Source organism: Acartia tonsa, chromosome 4 (assembly GCF_053477335.1).
Source record: "Acartia tonsa isolate MP-2025a chromosome 4, ASM5347733v1, whole genome shotgun sequence".
NCBI classification, from domain to species: domain Eukaryota; kingdom Metazoa; phylum Arthropoda; class Copepoda; order Calanoida; family Acartiidae; genus Acartia; species Acartia tonsa.
Window position 1 is genome coordinate 54,642,204 of NC_137263.1, and position 21,819 is coordinate 54,664,022.

Sequence of the window (21,819 nt, forward strand, 5' to 3'; positions counted from 1 at the left end):
TACCCGCCAAAGCATTTAGCATTTAATACTCCAGTTTTTAAATTTATAGAGATAATAAAGACCTGTTCACGCGCCTGATCCAAAATGTTTTGATACATATAAAATAATGTATAAATATTTACCTAAAATTGCGAGGACGACATCATCTTTCACAATCTCGATTGATCCTCTCGATATAAAATATAAGGATACCAGTACATCTCCCTAATAAAAAACATCTATTATAAAGATTTGTTGAAATTTACACAAAACTTGCCAAAAAAAAATTAGGTATAGTTCCTTTTGTTGAAACGCCTCTTAATGGGCGATTCGTCGTATTTTCACAATAGGTTTTCCCCTATTTCTAGCCCCTCCGGGGGGCTCTAACCCTGCGGTTCAATCAACTAACATAACTTAACCTAACCTAACCTAAAACAACCTATCAAAAGCTTTTCAAACTTTTAAAAATATTACGCTAACGCTATAGTATTTCATTTTCAAATATTTAACAAATTGATTAGAATTGCAGCTATAAAAAACGTATCAAGCTGTTTTAATAACGTTTCTTCATAGTTTGCGGACATACGTACACAGATGAATAAAGAGTAGCTACGCTACTGAAAATAGTAATTAACCTGGTGAACTAATGTGTCTCCTGGAGGTGCATGAGTGGTTTTAAACTTCATTGACAGGGCTCTGCAAATAAAAATGAAATTTACTAATCATATGCACCTTGAACTTAGCAAAGCCTTTAATATTAATTTTTCAAGAAAAATTTCATCATAACTATTTATCGCATCGTATTATAAACAGCTCTCCGCGGATATTAAACTGAAAAACTGTTATTAAATTATGATTTTTATTATTAAATCCGCCTGTAATACAATGCAATATATGATTTTTCGGTATGGCTTAGAACCAGCGGATATCAATCGGTTTCGAAGCCATTCTGAAAAAGTTTCAACATAATTTAAAACCTATATAAGAGACACTTCTACTAAAAGAATTTTGTTTGAAATTCTTAATCGTAACTAGGCCACTGTCATATAGCTAACTTGTGTGAAAATTAACTTTGAAAATTTCAAGTTCAATTTTTATTTCAAGTAAAGATTATTTTTTTTCAATTCTAAGCAAGTTTGATTTTATAAAGTTCTTTATAAAACTACTCCTTAAGGACAAAGGTCTTATTAAGAAATCAACATGTCATTTAAAATAATACAAAAGAAATGTATAATTTTTACTTTATAAAGGGTGTGCAAAAAAATGCGGACATTTTTAAAATTGAAATTGCGCGGCTTGTGTTAATAGTAGAAAAATGTTACGCATATCGTTAGAACCGTTAGGAAGTCTATTTTTTTTAAAGTCAAGTTTTACATCAGTTGGGACATTTTAACACGTAGCTCCGTAACTATACGTAGCAGAGGAATCATTCTTATATTTCCAAAAAATAGACTTCCTAGCGGTTCTAACGATATGCGTAACATTTTTCTACTATTAACACAGGCCGCGCAATTTCAATTTTAAAAATGTCCGCATTTTTTTGCACACTCTTTAATATTATATTAAAGAAAAAACAACAACATAATTTAGTGTAAAGTATATATTAAGTTATTGAGCTCTCAACTCTGACTTGGCATAAATAAATTACTTAAATAAATTACTCCCTTGACTAGTAGAAATTGAAAAAATAAATATATTGGGATCTAGTGCAGTTCATGGTAAAATGGTAACGATTATTTTCAAAAATCTTTGAACTGTAAAGGCTTCTAGCTGCTAAACGGCTGAATGTACATGAAGAAGGCCTATAAATAATCTAGAATAGCAAAAATCCAACGATGAACGGGGAAAGCTTCACTGAAGAAAAACGCGTAAAATAAGTTTTTCGCGCATTTATGTGCACTACGAGATAACTTTTTATTATTGAGTAATGAATATTCAAGATATTTGTCGGCCTTCTTTTGTCAGTTAAAATTTTGTGCCAGCATAATCTAAACGTTTCACCGTTTAGCCATAATCAGCCTTTAAAGTTCATAGATTTTCGTTACCAGGATCATTTTGCCATAAACTGCACTTGATCTAAAATATATTGGATACTTGCTATGCTGCTACTACTCTTGGCATACAAAATGCTATAATTTATAAAAGGCAAAGCTACACTAAATTTAGGGTTGGTTCTTCTGTTCATAATAGATAGCTCTAATCGCTTATTTAGACATAATCATTACAATCATTGTTTTAAAAAACGATGAATCCTCAAAAATATATATATACAGGGTGGGGCAAATAAGACCGGACAAACTTTAAACGGCCATAGCGACAAAACTACTTGGCCAATCAGGACGTTTGACCACACTATAAAAAGCTTAGGTAATGACCTTTAAGCACAAAAAAATCTTTGGACGAAGATGGACGTGTACTACGAGCTGGCCGCGCATATGTTCAACAAGGAAGATTCCAAATGCGCCGGTGGTTTAATCTGGAATCTCGACTAAGGCCCACTAAATCTGACCTCAGCCCATCTGTAGGTGAGGTAGAGTTTTGCAACTTGCTGGGGATACTGTTAGATACATAAGTAAGACACCAGAAAAGACTAGAGCTCTCTATCGGAAAAGGCTTGGCCGTAGTACTCCAGCAAAGTGAAACGGGGCAGATTTTGAGATGTAAAAAACGTCACAAAACCGTGAAAATTTCTCAGTTCTTGACTTCAGGGACCCATATTGAACTTTAAAACTCATTTTAGACTATGGGTTGCGCTGACAACCCTAGCTGAAACTTTATGCCATTTATAAAAAGGTAAAGAACGTCGTTCTAGCTCAACTGTGGTCCAAATAAGAGACTCCGTGTATAAGGGTAGCTTGAAAGTTGGGCGAATTTGGATCCTGCAGTTACTCACGTTCCTAAGGAAATGTGGCCTCCCAGCAGCCCGATCTTAATTCAATGGACTTTTGGGCCTGGGGCTACTTTGAAGCATGCACCAATAGACGTGCCCATACCACAAAGACCTCCCTCATTGCCACTATCAAGGAGAACTACGCCAGCTTGGACAGGTACATTTTGACCTGGACCTGCCGGCGGTTGAGAAGGCGGGTAGAGGCGGTTATTAGGGCTGATGGCGATTTTATTAAATAATCTAATAGTCATATACCTATTTTGCTTGTCAGTGTTTAAAACTCAATAAAATCTTTAAAATTGACGATTTTATGTTCATTTGTTTAGAATTAGGAATTTGTCCGGTCTTATTTGCCCCACCCTGTAGATATTTTTAAAAATGCATTACGTCAACAGTATTCCTTTAGTAAACCAAAACAAAATTATGCAATTAAGCATCAAAATTGGGTTTTCTTTCCTCAGAATTTTTTTTTTGTTGAAGTGCAATTTGAGGAAAACTACAAGCCCCCCCCCCCCTCCTCTCCACATTTTATTAAAATATTAGTGGTGTAGACTGGGCTAGATTAGGTTCAGTCGGGTTCATGCTCCAATAAGGTTGGCTCCCAAAATAGTATCAATTTAATCTTAATATTTGTTAACAATTGCCTGTAATTTGATTCTATACATGATTTTTCAGTAGAAACGATTCTAATCCATCGTATACTAATCCGTTTCAAAGCCTTACTAAAAAGATACTTTCTTTTCTTTAAGTTTTTGCTTTGTTGAAAGAAAATGTATGAAGTATAATAGCTATTTATCGCTTCGTGCTATAGACAGCTTTCCGTTGATATTAAATTAAGAAATCATAGATTGAAACCAGTTTTGTTAAGGCCGAGGGAAACAAAACTGGTTTTAATTTATGATTTTTATTTTAATTTTCTTTAAAAACTGTCTGTAATACGATGCTATGTATGATATACAGTATGTCTAAGAGCTGGTTCTAATCCAGCGGATACTAATCGGTTTTGAAGCCATACTGTAAAAAATACTTTAATTTTAAAGTTTTTGCTCTGTTGAAAAGAAAATGTATGAAGTATAAATAAAATTATGCAAAGTAGTTGAAAGTTCATTTGAGTGAGAATAATGAGCAAATTATACAAATCTTCTTCATTATTATGGGATAAAAGTGTGTGTGATCCACGGAATTTAGACCATGTTCGGGCACAGAAACTGGAAGATGACTGCTAAAACAGTATGTGTGAGAGTGTGTGTGGAAGGGGATCCATGGAATTTAGGCCATGATCGAGCACAGAAACTGGACCATGACTGCTAAAGCAGTATGTGTGTGAGTGTGTGAAGAGAATCCACGGAATTTAGGTCATGTTTGGGCACAGAAACTGGAAGATGACTGCTAAAACAGTAAGTGTGTGAGTGTGTGTTGAAAGGGGATCCACGGAATTTAGGTCATGTTCAAGTACAGAAACTGGACCATGACTGCTAAAACAGTAAGTGTGTGTTTGTGTGTGCGTGTAAGGGGATACATGGAATATTGGCCATGTTCAAGCACAGAAACTGGACCATGAATGCTAAGAAAGTGTGGCTGTGTGTGGATGGGGATCCATTGGAATTTAGGCCATGTTCAGGTACAAAAACTGGACTATGACTGCTAAAACAGTAAGTGTGTGTGTGTGCGAAGAAGGGGATCCACGGAATTTAGGCCATGTTCAAGTACAAAAAATGGAACATGACAACAATAATAAGATTAAGTAGTGGAACACAAAAAAATCTATGATTAACAAACGGACAAAGAGAATTATAGATATAATAGAAATAGGGAAAGTAAGAGAAAGAAAAAACGTAAGAATGAAACCCTCATTAAATATCTAAGTCATTTTTGCATGACCGACTAAATTGTTTACTGGATGCCCTTTATAAAGAGACTAGCGGCTACGCCCCTAGAAGCCTTAGGGGAACTCAATGCTCGACCTCATCTCATTTTAAATTTAGGGTTTTAAAAGAGTAAAAAGATTTTTTTTGGGGGGTGGGGGGTTAAGACAACCTCCCCAAACATAGTTTAAACTTTCCCAGGACCTATAAGAAGCTTCATTGTAAAGGAGAACAATATCGGTTCAGCGGTTAGCGAGATCCTTCGGGACAGACAAAAACGCTTACTACTTTATATAATAGGATATATTTTTTAAAATCAGCAATTTATCTTAAAATCATCCGAGAAAGTCACATTTCCCCAATGAATAACATACTGAGGTACAGACAGACGAACGGAAAGCAATATTATAATACAAGATATCACAAGATTGGGTAAAAAGGACAGGAAACATATTTTGGGACGAGGAAGTCCAAGCTTTTTTTATTGAGGTTGGGGAGGGGGGATGGTGTAAAAAATAAAATTAAAAAATTTGGGGCTGACTTTACCCCCCCCCCCTCCCCCTGTAAACTTCACAGATTTTAGTGAGAGTACCTCCAACCCACTAAAAAAGCGCATCCGATAGCACTAAGATATTTTTGAAACTTTTTAACAATCTTTTTATGCTCCGTTTATCATTTTTATATTTCAAAAAAAAGAAAAATTAAATTTACAATATCCTTATCCCTGGGTATATACCAGGGAGTAAGGGAGGGGACAATAGATCGAATATTCAATTTTTAGGAGTCTCAGACTTTGGGTACTGGCTTAAAGGGAATGTGCAAGAATTTAGCAGGTACTGACTGAATTTGGGTACTAGCGCATGAAATGCCGCTACTCGCTGTGTTAGTTTTGAATATTGCAGACGGAAGAATTTGTTTCAATATGGCTGGTTTTAAAAAAAAAATTCTCCAAATAATATCATTTCATAGATGGAAACTTTATTGTGATATTTGTGTAATAAGCAATCAAAGAACCCTAATCTAACAAAGAACCCTAATCTGATATACTGGTAATCTAATTTTCTGGATTAATCTGGATTTCATGGCTTTTCTTTGAAAACTCTTAAAATTGAATAAATTGCCCATTGTCCCCTCCCTTACTCCCTGGTATATACAATCATTGCGTGCCAGGGAATCATAATATCGGTATTTATACTCAATATCGTAAATATCTTTATAGCAAATTTATCCTTCAATTTTTCTGGGTTACGATTTTTTAACAGCAAAGCTATTCGTCCAATAGTAAATATGATTGTTTATCTTTTGAAGATGTAAGTTAGAGCCTCTTTACAATTAAGTCTTTGTCTAAATGGATTTATCATTAATTGAATTTACTATTAACTTAATTTCAAATTGTTTTAAAATGAAGAAAAAAAATATTTTGTAAGGCTGTTTTTTTCTAGTTGACAATTTCTCTAGGGAGGGTAGTTGTACACTCCCCCAAAATAGTTATAAACCTTTCCAGGACCTAAGAGAAGCTGCTTTGTAAGGGAAAACCATATCTGTTTAGCGATGGGAGAAATCCTACAGTACGGTCAGACTCATAGAATTGTAGTTACTTATATATTAAGATAAATTTAGGGTTTACAGTTAAGGAAGCTGTTAATAGTGCCTATAAAAAATGACGTCATACAATACACATGACCAATGATAGGTCAATACACAAGCAAAATTACCAATGTTTGGTCAGCATACATGTGAATTTTTTAGGTACTATAAATTGATTCATGGTAAAAAAATTGCTGTTTTTTAACTATAATTTTGTAACTATATCACAACACCCTTCTACTATGATTTGAAAGTAAAAGCTGGGTCAGTCAGAAAGCTATAATAGTATTGATAAAATTATTACCAGGGTCAAAAAGAGATATTTTTTCCACAGTATGGCTTCGAAACTGATTAATATCCGTTGGATTAGAACCGGTTTTTTGCCTTACTTTAAAAATCACCGTACTACAGACAATTTTCCGCGAATATAAAAAACGTCCCCAACACCTGTTTTAATCTTAAAGTTTTTCATTTTAATATCCGAGAAAGCTGTCTTTAACCCTTACAGATCTGGCCCCAATTCCAATTAGATCGGGGGGGCAATTTTAAAGCTAGGATTACCAAATTTTAAGTGGAACTTTTATTTTTTATAAAAACATCGCCGAAAAACGGCAAATAACGGAAACCGCCATTTTCGGCGGTTACGGCTGTAAAACGACGGTTGGCGGCGCCAATTAATATTTTCATCTGTTTCTTATTGCTCCAGGATTTACCAAAAAAATTATAGGTCTCTATCTGTAATAGAAGCCATGATATTTGATATATGTCGGACAAAAAATCGGCCAGGGAGCGGTCAAACGGTCATGACACCACTTTTCTCAGATTTTCATTGATATCTAAGTATTCACCACAAAAAATTAGGTCTCTACCTTATACACAAAAGTCATAATGTAGAAATTAAGTTTTATTTAGATTTTTTTCTAATTTCGGTGCCACCCAACCGACTTTGACCGGACACCACGACCACACAGACCAGATATCCTTAAAAATCAACTCTTGCCGACGTATAATTACTAAACTTAAAAAGTCATGAAGTTACAGCTTTCTATCTTACCTACAAAAAATGACTTAAAAAAAACTTAGAGCTCCCTTCCCCCTTTCTGTAAGGGTTAATACGTGCTATTTATTTAGCAGAAGAACATCCACTCGGAAACTAACACCTGTAATTCAAAAAAAATCGTTTAATGGACCCGTAAACTGCATTAAAAAGATGCATAAAAAAAACTTTTTAAAAGCTGCAACTGCATATAACATAAAACTTTAATAACATTTAATTTGTATCCATTAACAGAAGAAACATAACAGATGGAATAAATGAATAATGCCCCTTTGGCAGGGAGGGAGGGGACATTCGTATGTAAATTATACTTGCCTCCAAACTTAATGAACATGTTACGCCATTCATTGGCTTAAAAGCTTTGGATTTCTATAATCTAATTTACAATTCGACAGTAAATTAGATAGATAAAGTGTACTTTTGTTTATAACAATTGGGATATATGTATAATGACTTTTGATCTACAAAAACATTAAAATTATAGTGTAGCATATTTTTAATTAATATGATGTAAAAATATAATGTCTAAAGCAGGGATCTAAAGGAACAAGACAATGGCCGATAAATTAATGTGCATCTTTAACGATGATACAAAAATTACCTCTTCTGTAGATTACAATTAGTGGTTGAAACGTTGAAACCAAATTCAATAAAAGTCCCCAAGATTGTTAAGCCAACACATAAGAAAACGTTATTATAAGACTTTGGGGATGAATGTAATAAACAACCCAATGTCCCCTACCTCTAAAGTATGCAATGATGTCTAACATAAATCTGAGAATTATCCTGTGATAAAAAAAAAACTGCAATACAAAAGAGAAGGAGGATAATGCATAAATCCTTCCGTTATCGAAAAAGGGATTAAAATATTGTCAAAGTATCACACAAGAAGGATGAAAACTTCCATAAAAGCGAAGCTCTGAAATGGTAGGACAAATAAACATTAGCACTTTAGAGTGTCAGAACTGAATTAGCAGAATATTAATGCATAAGTCAAAACAAAATTGTAAGTATATTGGTTGAAAAACTGCTTGAATATATGATAATTTTTAAGGACATACTTTTTAGGACTTGATTATAGAAATGCTTCGCTTATAACATTGTACCCTGTTGTAATAGTAATTAGCATACCAAAAATTAGATGAATCGGAATATTTTAACATATGAAAATTTGTTGTCAAAAAAGTAAAAATCTGCATGTTTTAAGTGGACGTACGGACTTTATAGAGATTATAGAGTTGATGCGTCTTCATCATGCAAAGTTGAAATTGATAGGACAATTCTAACCTGTTTAGATTAACGAAAAAAGCTAACTGTAACGGACGGACGGACGTACGGACGGAACGACCCTAATCATAGAAAAGCTTTGCTTTTAAAATTCTTAAAATATCCCAGAAAAAGAAAGATAAGATATTGAAGAAGTGGGTATTGTAAAGACAATTTATAGTTCTTTTGTTCAGCTACAACAAGGGGGAATATTCACTTTTCACTTTTTAAAAGCGAAGCTTTTCTATAATTAGGGTCGGTCCGTCCGTCCGTCCGTACGTCCGTCCGTCACGGATAGCTTTTTTCGTTGATTTAGACATGTTAGAATTGTCCTATCGATTTCAAATTTTGCATGGTGATTCCTGTAATAGTTAGGTACGATTTGGAAAGCGTAGCAACTCTAATGTGACCTAATTATCCGATTGGTCTGTTTTTTGGTATACTGATTCCTGGGACAACAAAGTACAATATTATAAGCGAAGCAACTCTATAATAAAGTCCTAAAAATGTAAGTATGTCCATAAACATTATTCTGTATCAAGCAGTTTTTCATCAAATTTACTTACAATTTTGCTTTGACTATTTTACATTTACCTACTGATTATTCAGTTCTGACATTATACAAGTGTTAATGTCCGTTTGTACTACCGTTTCAGTGCTTCGCTTTTATGGATGTTGTCATCCTTGTTTTATTATTGACTTCAGATTTTCATTTAATTATTGCTTTGTGGTAGCTTTAAGCCTCGTCCATAGCCTTAGGGAAGAGCGAAATATAAATATAGTAGTCAATTATCACTCCGTATTATAAACAGCTTTCCGTGGAAATTAAAATAAAAAAATATAAGATTTTAAGTTTTGTTAGGCCGAAGAACCGGGCTAACTAAAATGGTATTAATTTTATGATTTTTATTTTAATATTCGTGGAAGAATGTTTATAATTCGATACTATACATGATTATAGTATGACTGTGAACAGGCTCTAATCCAACGGATAAGAATCAGTTTCAGAGCCACACTGGAAAGTTACTTAACCTCCCTAAAATGTAAACAGGGCCAATAGCTTTCTTAAAATTAGGCAAACAAAATCGGTTAGTTTGAAAAAAGTATAATATTTTCATTTTAAACCTTAGTATTTTTACGATAAATTTCCTCACAGTTTGATCTATTGATATTTGTAGTGTGTCAATTAATATATATTATTACTTGGATGTTGCGCCAGATTTTCATGTACTCTGATATTGTGAAACTCGCAGATGGCTAAAAAATTATACCCCCTATCCACCTTTTTCCTCATCTGGATGAACGAACTGCCCAATATATGAGTTCCCTCTTAGAAACCTGTCCTAATATCAATGATATAAACTTTAGATATACGTATTATGATTAAGTCTTAACAGAGTAGGATAATTCTAACAATATATTATACCTGAGACAGCCCGAGGAAGCTCCAGCAAAAGCTGGACAATTGTTGAGCAAGTTTCTATTCAAGTGAACACAGATATCAGCTTGTAAACAGTCAGGGAACCCCTGAAAAGAATAGTTATTTATCGCAGTGTATTAAAGACAGCTTTCCGCTTAGATTAAAAAGATAAATTATAAGATTAAAACCAGTGCTATACATGGCTTTTCAATATGGGTGAGAATAGGTTCTAATCCAGTGGATATTAATCGGTTTCGAAGCTATACTGGAAATCTAATTACAGGCTGATCCATTTATTAAAAGTTAAGCTTTTCTATTATCAGGGTCAGTCCGTTCGTCCGTATCGTTACTAGATTGTCTGTTCGTCCATTTGAAACAGGCTATGTTAAGCTTTCTTAAAATGAAAACTTCAATTAGTTCATTTGCAGACAAACCAAAAAAAATTACTACTTTAAACAAATAGAATAATATAAAAGACATTTTTATCCAAAAATTTCTTTACAAAAAAAGTTTCCAAACCTTAAGCACCATATTCATATCGATGCCGTTGGTGTAGGACCATGCGTGTTGGAAATATTCCTCCAGTCTCTGCTTCAGCGGGTTCGGTATCTGGTAAAACTTGTTGAACTCTCGCACCCGCTGCATCGCTGAGTGATATCTAAAAAAATGGATATATTATTACATGGATCTTACACCAGATTTTCATGTTTTCCAATAAAGTGAAACTTGCAGCGTGCTTAAATTATGGTTCCCCCTTCCATTCTATTACTGCATCCTCTTCCCCCTACTGGATGGACGAACAGATTAATAAATAAGTTCCATGTTAGCAAGCTAAATTGACGACAAATTTTTTCCATGTTATAATATCCACACATATTCTATATTCATTGCCACGTTGTCGGGTAAGTGCCAGGTAGAAATCTTTGCTAACACCTCGTCATAACTAAAGATATGCTTTAGTTTCTACTATTGCTTTGTCAAGTACAATTAAAGTATGCGGGTTGCCTTGGCCCAGAACAGGAGCAAATGATAAACATGCATAGTTAGAGTTTTCGGACAAAGGTCGTACAATTAAAGGTTTGTTTGTTTGTAGGAAGTTTGACCGCGTAATTCATTAGCAAGGTTTGGTTCAGAAAAAAAAGTTATCTGGCTTTAATTAAAAATTATTATAATTTGCATTTTTTACAATCAATGTAAACATTAAACTATTGAAACTATTAATAGAACAAACCAGACATCAAATTTATCATCAAATGAATATGACTTTTACTTTTGGCATAAGGTTAGGCTTATAATGTATGTGTGTGTGTGTGTTTGTGTGTGGTTTTTATTCGAATCCAAGTTTGTGACTGTTTGTTGTGTTTATAAGCGTTTAATTTATAGGGTTAGATTCTATTACAGTAGTAAGGTTTTTTTTGTCTGTGGCCTAAGATTTCGAATTCTCCATTTTAGGAAAAGTTCATACAGGTCCCAGGATGGTTTTATGCTATTTCATTTTAGATATAAGTCTTTATGTGGCTTTAGGCTATTTTTGCCTTTCCCTACTCTTACAAAGCCCCTAGATGCAAGGATGCCACTAGTAAGAACTAAAAGCCAGTTATTAACTTTAAACGAAATTTTATTTTTAAGAGAAGGGATTTGGTTTAAACCTTCCAGTTCTGTTAAAGTCAGGTATGGACAATGAAGTTTTATACATCCCCAATAATGTTGCACAAAATTACATCTATAGAATAAATTTATTGGTTGAAAAGTTTGAACACTACTAGTTTGGAACCAATAAATCACAATTTGATAAAAAAGACCCAAAGTTTTTTAGTCAACGAATAAATTAACTTGGTTAAAAACTTTGGGTACCACTATAATTTGAAGTCCAATGTCCCCTCCCTCCCTCCCTGGGTATTCGTGATGTTAAACTTACTCTGTCTTACTCACTTACCCGCGCACACACACACATACACACACACAAACACACTCACACACACACATACACATACACACACACAAATACACACACACACACACACATAAACATACACACACACAAATACACACACACACACACACAAACATGTTTTTACCTAGTGGAAACCACACGGGCAATGAAATTACTAGCATCAATTCAAGTTTGCAAATTTAGAACAGTAGGTGCTACAAAAAACTAATATTTTCTTTATTTGATTTGAGTAAATGGATATATCATTTGATGTTACACCAGATTTTCATGAAACTCTCAGCGGGATAAAATAACGATACCCCCCTTTCACCTCTTCCCCTCCCCTTCTACTGGATGAAAGAACATACCAATAAATTAGTTCCATTCTAGTAATCTAAACTTATTTCCAAATATCTTCTGTATCCATTTTTAGGTAACATGATAAAATATGAATTTCATAAACAATAAATGCAAATTTTGACTATAAATAAGAACAGTTTCCAAACATTATGGTGATTTTAAATGTTAGAAATCACTAATTATAAAACTAAGGGCTTTGGACCAAGGCGCAAATAGCAAAAAAAATATAGAGTTTTTGGAGTCAACCCTGAATGGTTAAGGCTATTCTTTCACGTTTCCTATTCTTTAGCTATTCTAATATGGATATAGGATACGTGGATATTATGACAGTGGAAAATTTGTCGTCAATAATTGCTAATATGAACCTTATTTATTGGTGAGTTCGTTCATCTAGTAGGAGGGGACGGGTAAAGGGTGATATTTTTTTTTTAGCCAGCTGCGAGCATAAATATGTAGTATTATAATTTGTTGGCACCATTTCAAAATTTTGTGCAAAATGTAATGCACAAGTATTAGTGAACTTTGCACGAGTGTGTGTAAATGTGTATTAATTGTGTGTGTGTGTGTTTGCTCATGTAACTTTAACCATTTAGCCAGTTACGTATTTAAGCCAATGAGTTTTGAAATTTTTACGCAGTTTCCCGTTTTTAAACATCAATCAAACAAAATTCAATCTTGATAATCTTATTATCAACTTTTGAAGCATATTTCAAAATAAAATAAGATTGGGGGTGTCTTTGAGCTAACTAGATATACATCTTCTTTAACAGGTAATATCATCGACATGCCCCTATTAGAGCAAAATTACTGTCTTTTTACTACGCGGATATATTGGATATAATAAAACCAAAATGCTGAACTTGAATGGACATATTATTACTTGGACCTAACTACAGATTTTTATGTTCTCTAATAAAGTAAAACACGCAGCGGGCTAAAATAATGATTATCACCTTCCATCCCCTCCCATGATGATAAATGAGTTCCATGTAAGCAAGCTAACTTTTATTTTATTAATTTTACCCCTGTCATAACATCCACTAATATCATACATCCATTTTAACAGATCAAGCATAGATCCACACAAAAAAAAAGAAATTAAAATATTTTGAAGGGGAGTGAAGGGGGATGTCGACTACCAACTGGCAAATCGCTGTGAACGCCACTGACATTAAAAAAATTTTTGTGCATTATTCAAGATGTCATGAATCCACAAAATCTCTTCTGTTTTGTAGATAAATTGCATATCTTAACACTTAACATTATTACATTTATTATTCTGATATGTCATATATATAAGATCTCTTATACAAATAAAAGTAATTCACAACAAAAATCCTTTTACTTTTATTAAAAATAAACTTATGTAACCTTCTTAAACTTAAAATGCAATTAAAGGAATTGCTCATATTTTAAAGATTAATTGTATTTTTATAATTGTATACTTTGTTTAACATAATTGATGCTTTAGGTTGAAACGTTGGGACTAACCAATCATATTCATTAAAAAACCCCAAAGTTGTTGATAAGAAAACGTTATTACAATTATATATATTATAAACGAGACTTTGATCTCCGGTTCTGGATTAATTTAATATCCTGTATCCGGCCGGATATCCGGCCCAACCTAGTTTGAATGTTACCTTGCTGTTCCTGAGTAAAGTCTCTGAATGATAGCGGACACATTACCAAAGATACTCGCGTACATCAAAGCTAAAATAAAAACATTATTATTCAAAAATTAAAAATAGTTCATTTTTTTCAAAATTTGATTACTGTTAAAGGATTAAATGCAAAAACTTTTCTTTAAAAAAAATCTTTTTAATTTTACAGAACCTTTGGGTAAAATGAAATTATAAATTTTTATTATAATTTTCAAAAAAAAAATATCTTAAATTTATGACTTTTTGCATTAATTTTTATAAAATCAAGAAACCAACGTTGTCAAAGAATTTTTTTTGCATCGAGAAAAATAAACAATTTGTTAAGAATTTTCATCGTTCGCTTGATAATGAAAAAAAAATTGAATGCTTGGTATTTAAAAAGACGCTCTAAAACTTAAATTTTGACGTTAAAAATCCAAATAGTAACTTTTCCTATTCTTTTTAATTTTGATAACAAAATTCTTGAAAATATTATACAAACATAAAATTTCATATTTACCAAAATTCTAAGAAGGGCGGGAGTAAAAAAATGAAGCTCTTTTTAGTGTCTATAAAAATGACGTCAAATTATTTAAATGTCCAATGATAGGCCAATACACAGACTAAATTACCAATGGCAGCCAAGTATACATTTTAATTGACCCATGGTAGGCCATTATGACGTCATTTTTTATAGGTACTATAAAAAGCTTTAAAAAATACGAAATTTAACTAAGTTACTAAATAAAACCTAAATCTAAAAGCGTGCAACATGCTATAAAAATTACATATATATAAAAAATCAATCAATCAATGCATAACAATTTTAAGCAGAAGTGTTTAAAACATTTTTTCATGCAGATGTAAATTCTGATTTTATCACCGTCTAACCGATATAATACGTTGATAAGTATATTTTTGGTAGCGCATCTTCTCTAAAACTTATGTCTGTCTGTATGTTCGTATTTCTAAACAGAACACTTTTTGTAAATAGTATTTTTTAAACTCAAAATTATTTACTTTGAAATAAATTAATGTGAGAAAGTGTCATAATTACCGAACTGCCAATAATACAATTTTATGACATAAAAACTAATTAGACTTTTAACTTGTAGTTGAGCGGCCTTAAGACATGATAGCCCATTCTTATTATTTAATATTAGAGTTTTGATAAAATAAATGGTACCAGTTAAAACAAGGATGACAACATCCATAAAAGCGAAGCTCTAAAAAGAAACGGTAGAGCAAATAAACTTGAAGAATGTCAAAACTTAATAAACAGATTATTAATTAATTAAAAAGTCTAAAAAAAATTATAGAAACTTGTTACATAATTACGTAAATACAGGATTTTGTTTAGGAACATACTAACATTTATGAACTTGATTTTAGACATGCTTCGCTAAAAATATTGTATCTTATTGTCCGAGGAATCATTGATCCAAAAATCAAATGGATAGGACAATTATATCATACAAAAAATTGTTGCCAGAAAATTAAAAATTAACATGTGTTTTAAATGAACGTACGGACTTAATGCTAAAGATTAGAGAATCGCTACGCTTTCCAAACCGTACCTCATTGTCATCCAAAGTTTGAAATCGATTGGACAATACTAGCACGTCTAATTTAACTCAAAGAGCTAAATGTGACGTACTTACGGACGTACAGACCCCAAATATAGAAAAACCTTGCTTTAAAAAATAAAATTAGAACCAAATTTATTTGATAGTTACGGGAACAGACAGATTAATTGAAGAAAGAAAGAAACAAATGAGTGACAATGGATGTAGGACATACATGGATATTATGTCATTGAAAAATTTGTCCTCAATGTAGGTTGCTAACATAGAACTCATTTATTGGTCCCTTGTTTATCCGGTACGAGGGGAGGGGATGGGGTAAAGGAGGTGGATACCCCTATCGTTTTTTAACCTGCTGCGAGTATCACTTTATTAGAGAATATGAAAATCTGGTGTAATATCCAAGTTATAATATATCCATTTGAGTGTCTAAACTATAAGCTCAGACAATTTCAACAAAAAGGTTGAAAATCATTTATCACACTAGCTACTGCAGTTCTAGCCTATGTTTTTTTAATGTTTTAAAAAAAGAAATTCAATACTTTTATCCTTATTCTACTTAAGAACTCTAAAGCATATAGATCTAACTATCTGTACTTTTTAGTGGACCTTTTCTATTGATGCTTTGCATGTTTTAGGCTATTATTTGAAAGGTAGCAAGGATGTCTACATCCCCTAAACCTTTGAAAACCATAATTTAACCCTCCCCCCCCCCCCCAACATCCTGTTATATAAAGTGGTAAGTTTTTTTTGTCTGTAGCTTAAAATTTCAATAAATACTGAACCGATTGAATTCTCCATTTTATGAAAGCTTTTTATAGGTCCCTAGAAAAAAAGGTTTGGTTTTAGGCTAATATCCTATTTTCCTTACTCCTTCGAATACAGAGCCCCTATATACTAGGGACGCATCCGCTATTTATAATACAAGGCAAGAATACTTCAAAGACAAAATCTTTCTCTGATGTAGCACTACAAACTTTCATTGTGGTATAATCAAACTACAAAATGATTATGAAAAATTTTGTTTTAATGAAAACTTTTAACAATGCTTAAATTCATAATTTCAAAAACGTTTCATTAAGAAAATATTCATATAAAGTTATAAGAATGGATATATTATCACTTGGATTTCATGTTCTCTAGTAAAGTGAAACACGCAGCAGGCTAAAAAAAACGATTTTCCCCCTTTAGTCCATCCCCTCCCAACCTACTGGATGAATGAACTGGACAATATATGAGTTTCATGTTGGCAAGATAAATTTACTACAATTTTCCCATGTCATAATATCCACGTATATTCTACTACATCCATTCCTATGTGAGGCAAGATTAATTTTTCATATATTTCAAATGCTAGTTTAAAATCAAACTGTCATAAATAAACGCCAATTTAATCATACGTGAATATTGTGAAAGGAAAAATATTGACATCAATTTAGTTTGCTAACATAAAACTCATTTATTGGTCAGTTCGTTCATATACTAGGAGATGAGTGGATGGGTTGCAGGGGTTGGCTGGGTGGAATGATTACTTTGGCCAGTTTTACTTTATTAGAGTACTTGATAATCTAGTATAATATCCAAGTAATAATATATACATTTATAAAACCTGTTTTAGATGAGAAAAAAAAACTAATATAATATCTTTATCGAAACAATTTAAACTTTGTATCATTTCCAATTTCCCCCCATTACTTTACCTTTACTTTTATCAGGTAGGGAGGGGACATTGTGCCGTTTGTTGCACCAGCCCCCAAAGTTTTTTAACGCCATTTTCTATTCGTTGACTTAGCATCTTTGGAGACACTTATTTATTTCGATTATTAACTTGAATGTCCAAACGTTTCCATAATTAATTGTAATCTACAGAAGGGGTAAGTCTGTGTATCATCATTGGGGATGTACTTCAATTTATCGGCCATTGTCTTATCCCTTTAGATCCCTGACTTTTTTCATCCCCCCTTTCCCTCATTTATACCCCACTTAGAATAACCACAGAGTTAAAGTTAAACCAAAGGGTGTGCTGTCAAACTTACAAATAAAAACTTTTACAAAAGAGCTAATTGATGCTCTCCCCCCAAGTGCCTAGCGAGCACTGAATTAATTGAAATAAATTGAACGCCTAGAATCTAGGGGCTACATTTTTAAAGGAAAAATGAATAAAAATGGTATAAAACTTGTCCAAGACTTTAATTTTAAAAGTAAATAAGCCTAAAACTATCCAAGGTCCAGTGTGAAGCTTTCCTAAAAAGGGTAACTCAATCAATTCATTGGTTATCGATATCTTAAGACATTAAAACATTACCCTGCCACGTGCAAAATTAACTCTGATGAATTGAGCCATACTGATGAGCCCTAAAAGGGCGAATCACTGTGGTTATGGATACTTTATATAATAGGATAGTTTTTGAACGACTTTTCGTTTCTTTATGTGAACATAGCAACATAATATGTATTACAGCACTGTTGTGCTGAGAGTGACAAAACTCTTGACACTTGTGACGTCATAAATGAATGTGTGTGTGTGTGTTGTATATTTAGTCATTTAGATAAGATTAGATTAATACAAGGATAATTATGTTCAAAAGAAAAAAAATAACAAAATAGAATATGTAGTCAATTTAGGATGATAACATTGACCTCATTAATTTGTCAGGTAAATGGAGTGGATGCGGGTATCTTTTTTTAGCCAGCTGCGAGTTTCACTTTATTTGAGTAAATGAAAATCTGGTGCAACATCCAAGTAATATTAGGACGGTTTACCTACTCCATACAACGGAGAGAAAGGAGAATGGGGACGACAGAGGGGAGATATGTTAAACGGACAGACATGCCATAAATGATAGAGTAGCTGCACTACTTATGATCATATACCCAATTTATATATAATATGAAATATACAATAATAGTAGATGCAGAATACAAATAATTCATGCAGAATAAATGAATGGGATCGAGTGCAGTTAACGGTAAAATGATCCTGGTAACGATTGTCTCTATTAACTTTACGAATTTTTCCTTCAGTGAAGCTTTCCCTGTGCATCATTGAATCTTGGCTATTACAGATTATTTTAAGACCTTCTTATGCCACTTAACATGGTGTACAGGCATGACATGTACATTCAGCCGTTTGGCAGTTAACAGCCTTTAGGGTGTATAGATTCTTGGAGATAATCGTTACCTGGAACATTTTACCGTGAACTGCATAAGATCCGCTGAATAAAACGAAGATGCAGAGAGAGGGCAAAGCAAAAGCAGTTTTTATGCAAAGAATAATGTATCATTTTATAATTTTATTTTTTAGTATCGCAGCGACCCTTTAGCTAGGGGGTTGAGCCTTCCTCTATAGTTCATCTCCAAAGAAACAAAAATATAAATATGATAATGTAGTAAAAAATAGAATTTACTGACAATAAATGCAAATTTATTTTCTTGGAAAATTGTTGTTATTATTGCGCTAATAATAAACAAAATAGTCTTTTATAATACTAGAAAAACTAGATTATTCTTAATAATAAAAAGATTTTTTTAAAAGCACAAAATTAGTTAATTAAATAAATTTCAGAAACAAAACTAAAATATACTGTGGTGGGTCTCTGTAATGTGGCAACCATCATTATGAAAGCGAGTGCGAGCAAAGGCAGAAAAAAACCACACAATCTGCAAATTTACATCCGTTGGTCTTTTAACACAGGAGCTTAATAGACAAAAATGCGATATCAGAAATTATTATTTTATTATCAAAATAAACATCACTGCAATCTAGTTAGAATAATTCTAATTTGAAAAAAGTTCGACTAATAAAAACCAATGTTTTAATATTTTTAAAGCTTTCAAAAAAAAAATTGCTAGAGAAGTCCTAAATTTTCTAATTAAATAAGCAAACGTCACCAGGGAGAAATATTTAAAAATACAAATCAGATCCGAAAAAGTTTTTCAATTAGAAGCCAATTCTTAAAAAAAGGATAATCAATTTTGTAGGAAAAATCTTCTAAAATTTTGTTAAAAATCTTTTAAAATAATTAATTTCTCAGCAACCCTAAATATATATTTTTTTTTACATTTTACACCTTTTTAAACTTTAACCGATTACAGTGATTTTCTGCTTTTATTTGAAGAATAAGCCTAATGATAAGGAACTTTTTTAAAAAGACAAAATGGAAAAAATACTTGGAATGAGCAAGAGGAAAATATTTTGGAGTTTTCTCTCATTTCAGCTACAATCTTTTCTTATTGTTATAAAAACAAAGGCTTAATTATTTACACTTGTTTCTATACAAGTGTGTCTTAACAATATTTTAACACTGAGGCAGAAGTTTCCACGGATTCTAAGAGTTAAGACAATGGACGATAAACTTATAAACATTCCTAATAACAAAATTACCTTTTCTGTACATTAATAATTTTGCTTATTGAAAGGTTAGGACATTTCTAGAATGAAGCCAACAAATAAAAATTTAATGGAAGTATATAAAGTTTTAAGCCAACGAATAAGATAAAGCGGAATCAAAACTTTGGGTACCAGTGAAATTTACAGTCCAATGTCCCCACCCTCTCCGGAAGTTTCTTAGTTTTTTATAATAGTTACTCATTAGGATTTTATGACCAGTTTTAATCTCAAATTAAATATGAGATAAAAGATCACCATTTAGATTTCAGATTTACCCTCAAATATTCAGTTCATAACTTTGCATTAAATAACATTAGAGTTTTTAATATGAGGGCCCCTTTTTAGCGTAATACTGTAAAGTTGGGTGTGGGGTTGTAGTCAAATGCTCTTGTTAAGTCAAATTGTCCTTAATTTCATATAAATATTAGGAATACTTTGACTTAGTAAGAGCATTTGACTACAACCCAACACCCAATTTTACAGAATTACGCTAAAAATACCCTCTTTGATCCTCTCTGTATAGATAGATACTTCTCCCTGACTAATGTATAAAAGCAGCTGTTTTACAAGGACAAAATTATCATTATTATTAGCATTACAGGTATACTTACACCCAGTCAACATAAAGACTATGGCAACTATCTTTTCAGCCGGGGTGTTGGGTGCCACATTACCAAACCCAACACTGGTTAGGGTGGTGAATAGGAAGTACATGCTAGTTACATAGCGGGACTGAAAAATAATAGGGCAACATCTTATTTCAATTCAAGTTTTTTTTGTTCATAAACATTAATATATTTTTCTTAAATACTGTTAGGGGTGTAATTTAAAATGGTAAAACTAAATACAAAATAAGAAATTGCTCCTAAAAATTACAACATTTAGTATATACAAGGTTACTGTTCAAATTATAGGGTTTTTATGCTACATACACTCTTAAATACTCCGAGTAGATATATTACAGTTAGTTAGCATACAAAAGACTACATAATAATGTTAAACTATGGTTAAGAGGCTGATAAAAGGTTTTTTTTCTGGTTTTCCTTGGAATTTCACCCAAATGGGATTCCACTTAATAACCTAAAAACTATAAACAACCTTACTTAACCTAACCTAAACTAGATAAAAGTTATTTTGTTCACTGGATGCAATCCCATGTGGATGATATTCTTTTAATATACTTTGTGGTACAAGGTAATCATGTGTATTGTATCTTATCTAGATTATCAACTAATCAATAATACTACCAGAACACTGTAAAAAAAACTATTCCAGTGCTTATTTTTTTTCAAAAAAGGCTTAATATAAAAATTTATATTTTCTTTAAATAGGCCAATAAAAAATTGTAAATATTATAGATTTTTTGTTTATGTTAACCTTTAAAAAATTTTAACTGTAAAGCAAAGAAATATTATAAATGTTTTAATACATGAATAAAAGTTTTACAGTGTCTAAAGTTATTAGGTTTTACTATTATGTGCTTTTTATGTGACTTAGTTTAAGTAGTGTGTAAATCAGAGTAAAATCTTATAGTTTAATATTATAATTTACTTTGTAAGATTATATTATAATTTTTTTTTCTCGATTTTGATTAAGAATAAAAACAATCCTTTTAATATTACATAGTCAAGACTTTGGGCAATTCATAAGATTTTAGCTTAAAAGAATAAAAATCTAGAATCATCTTCGGATAATCTTAATAAATATCAAAAAATCTGCTTAAACAAAAAATAAATAACGGCATTCTTGTTCTCTCCCCTCAAACCTTAAAATTGATCAAAATATAAAAAGTTGCATCATCCCTTCCCCCAAAAGGCAAAACAATGAAATAAATACGATGTCTTGT

General features: G+C 32.2%; 1 protein-coding gene across 1 annotated transcript in view; it reads right to left on the reverse strand.

The window, feature by feature from the left end:
- Window positions 1-21,819, reverse strand: part of LOC145317810 (uncharacterized) — a 177,948-nt gene that overhangs the window by 22,801 nt on the left and 133,328 nt on the right. The window contains exons 12-16 of the mRNA XM_080159078.1: window positions 14,001-14,070; window positions 10,584-10,722; window positions 10,071-10,171; window positions 615-675; window positions 123-204 (exon numbers count right to left, since the gene is read on the reverse strand). Coding sequence (XP_080015204.1) covers window positions 123-204; window positions 615-675; window positions 10,071-10,171; window positions 10,584-10,722; window positions 14,001-14,070 — 453 coding nt within the window. The remainder of the gene's footprint in view (window positions 1-122; window positions 205-614; window positions 676-10,070; window positions 10,172-10,583; window positions 10,723-14,000; window positions 14,071-21,819) is intronic.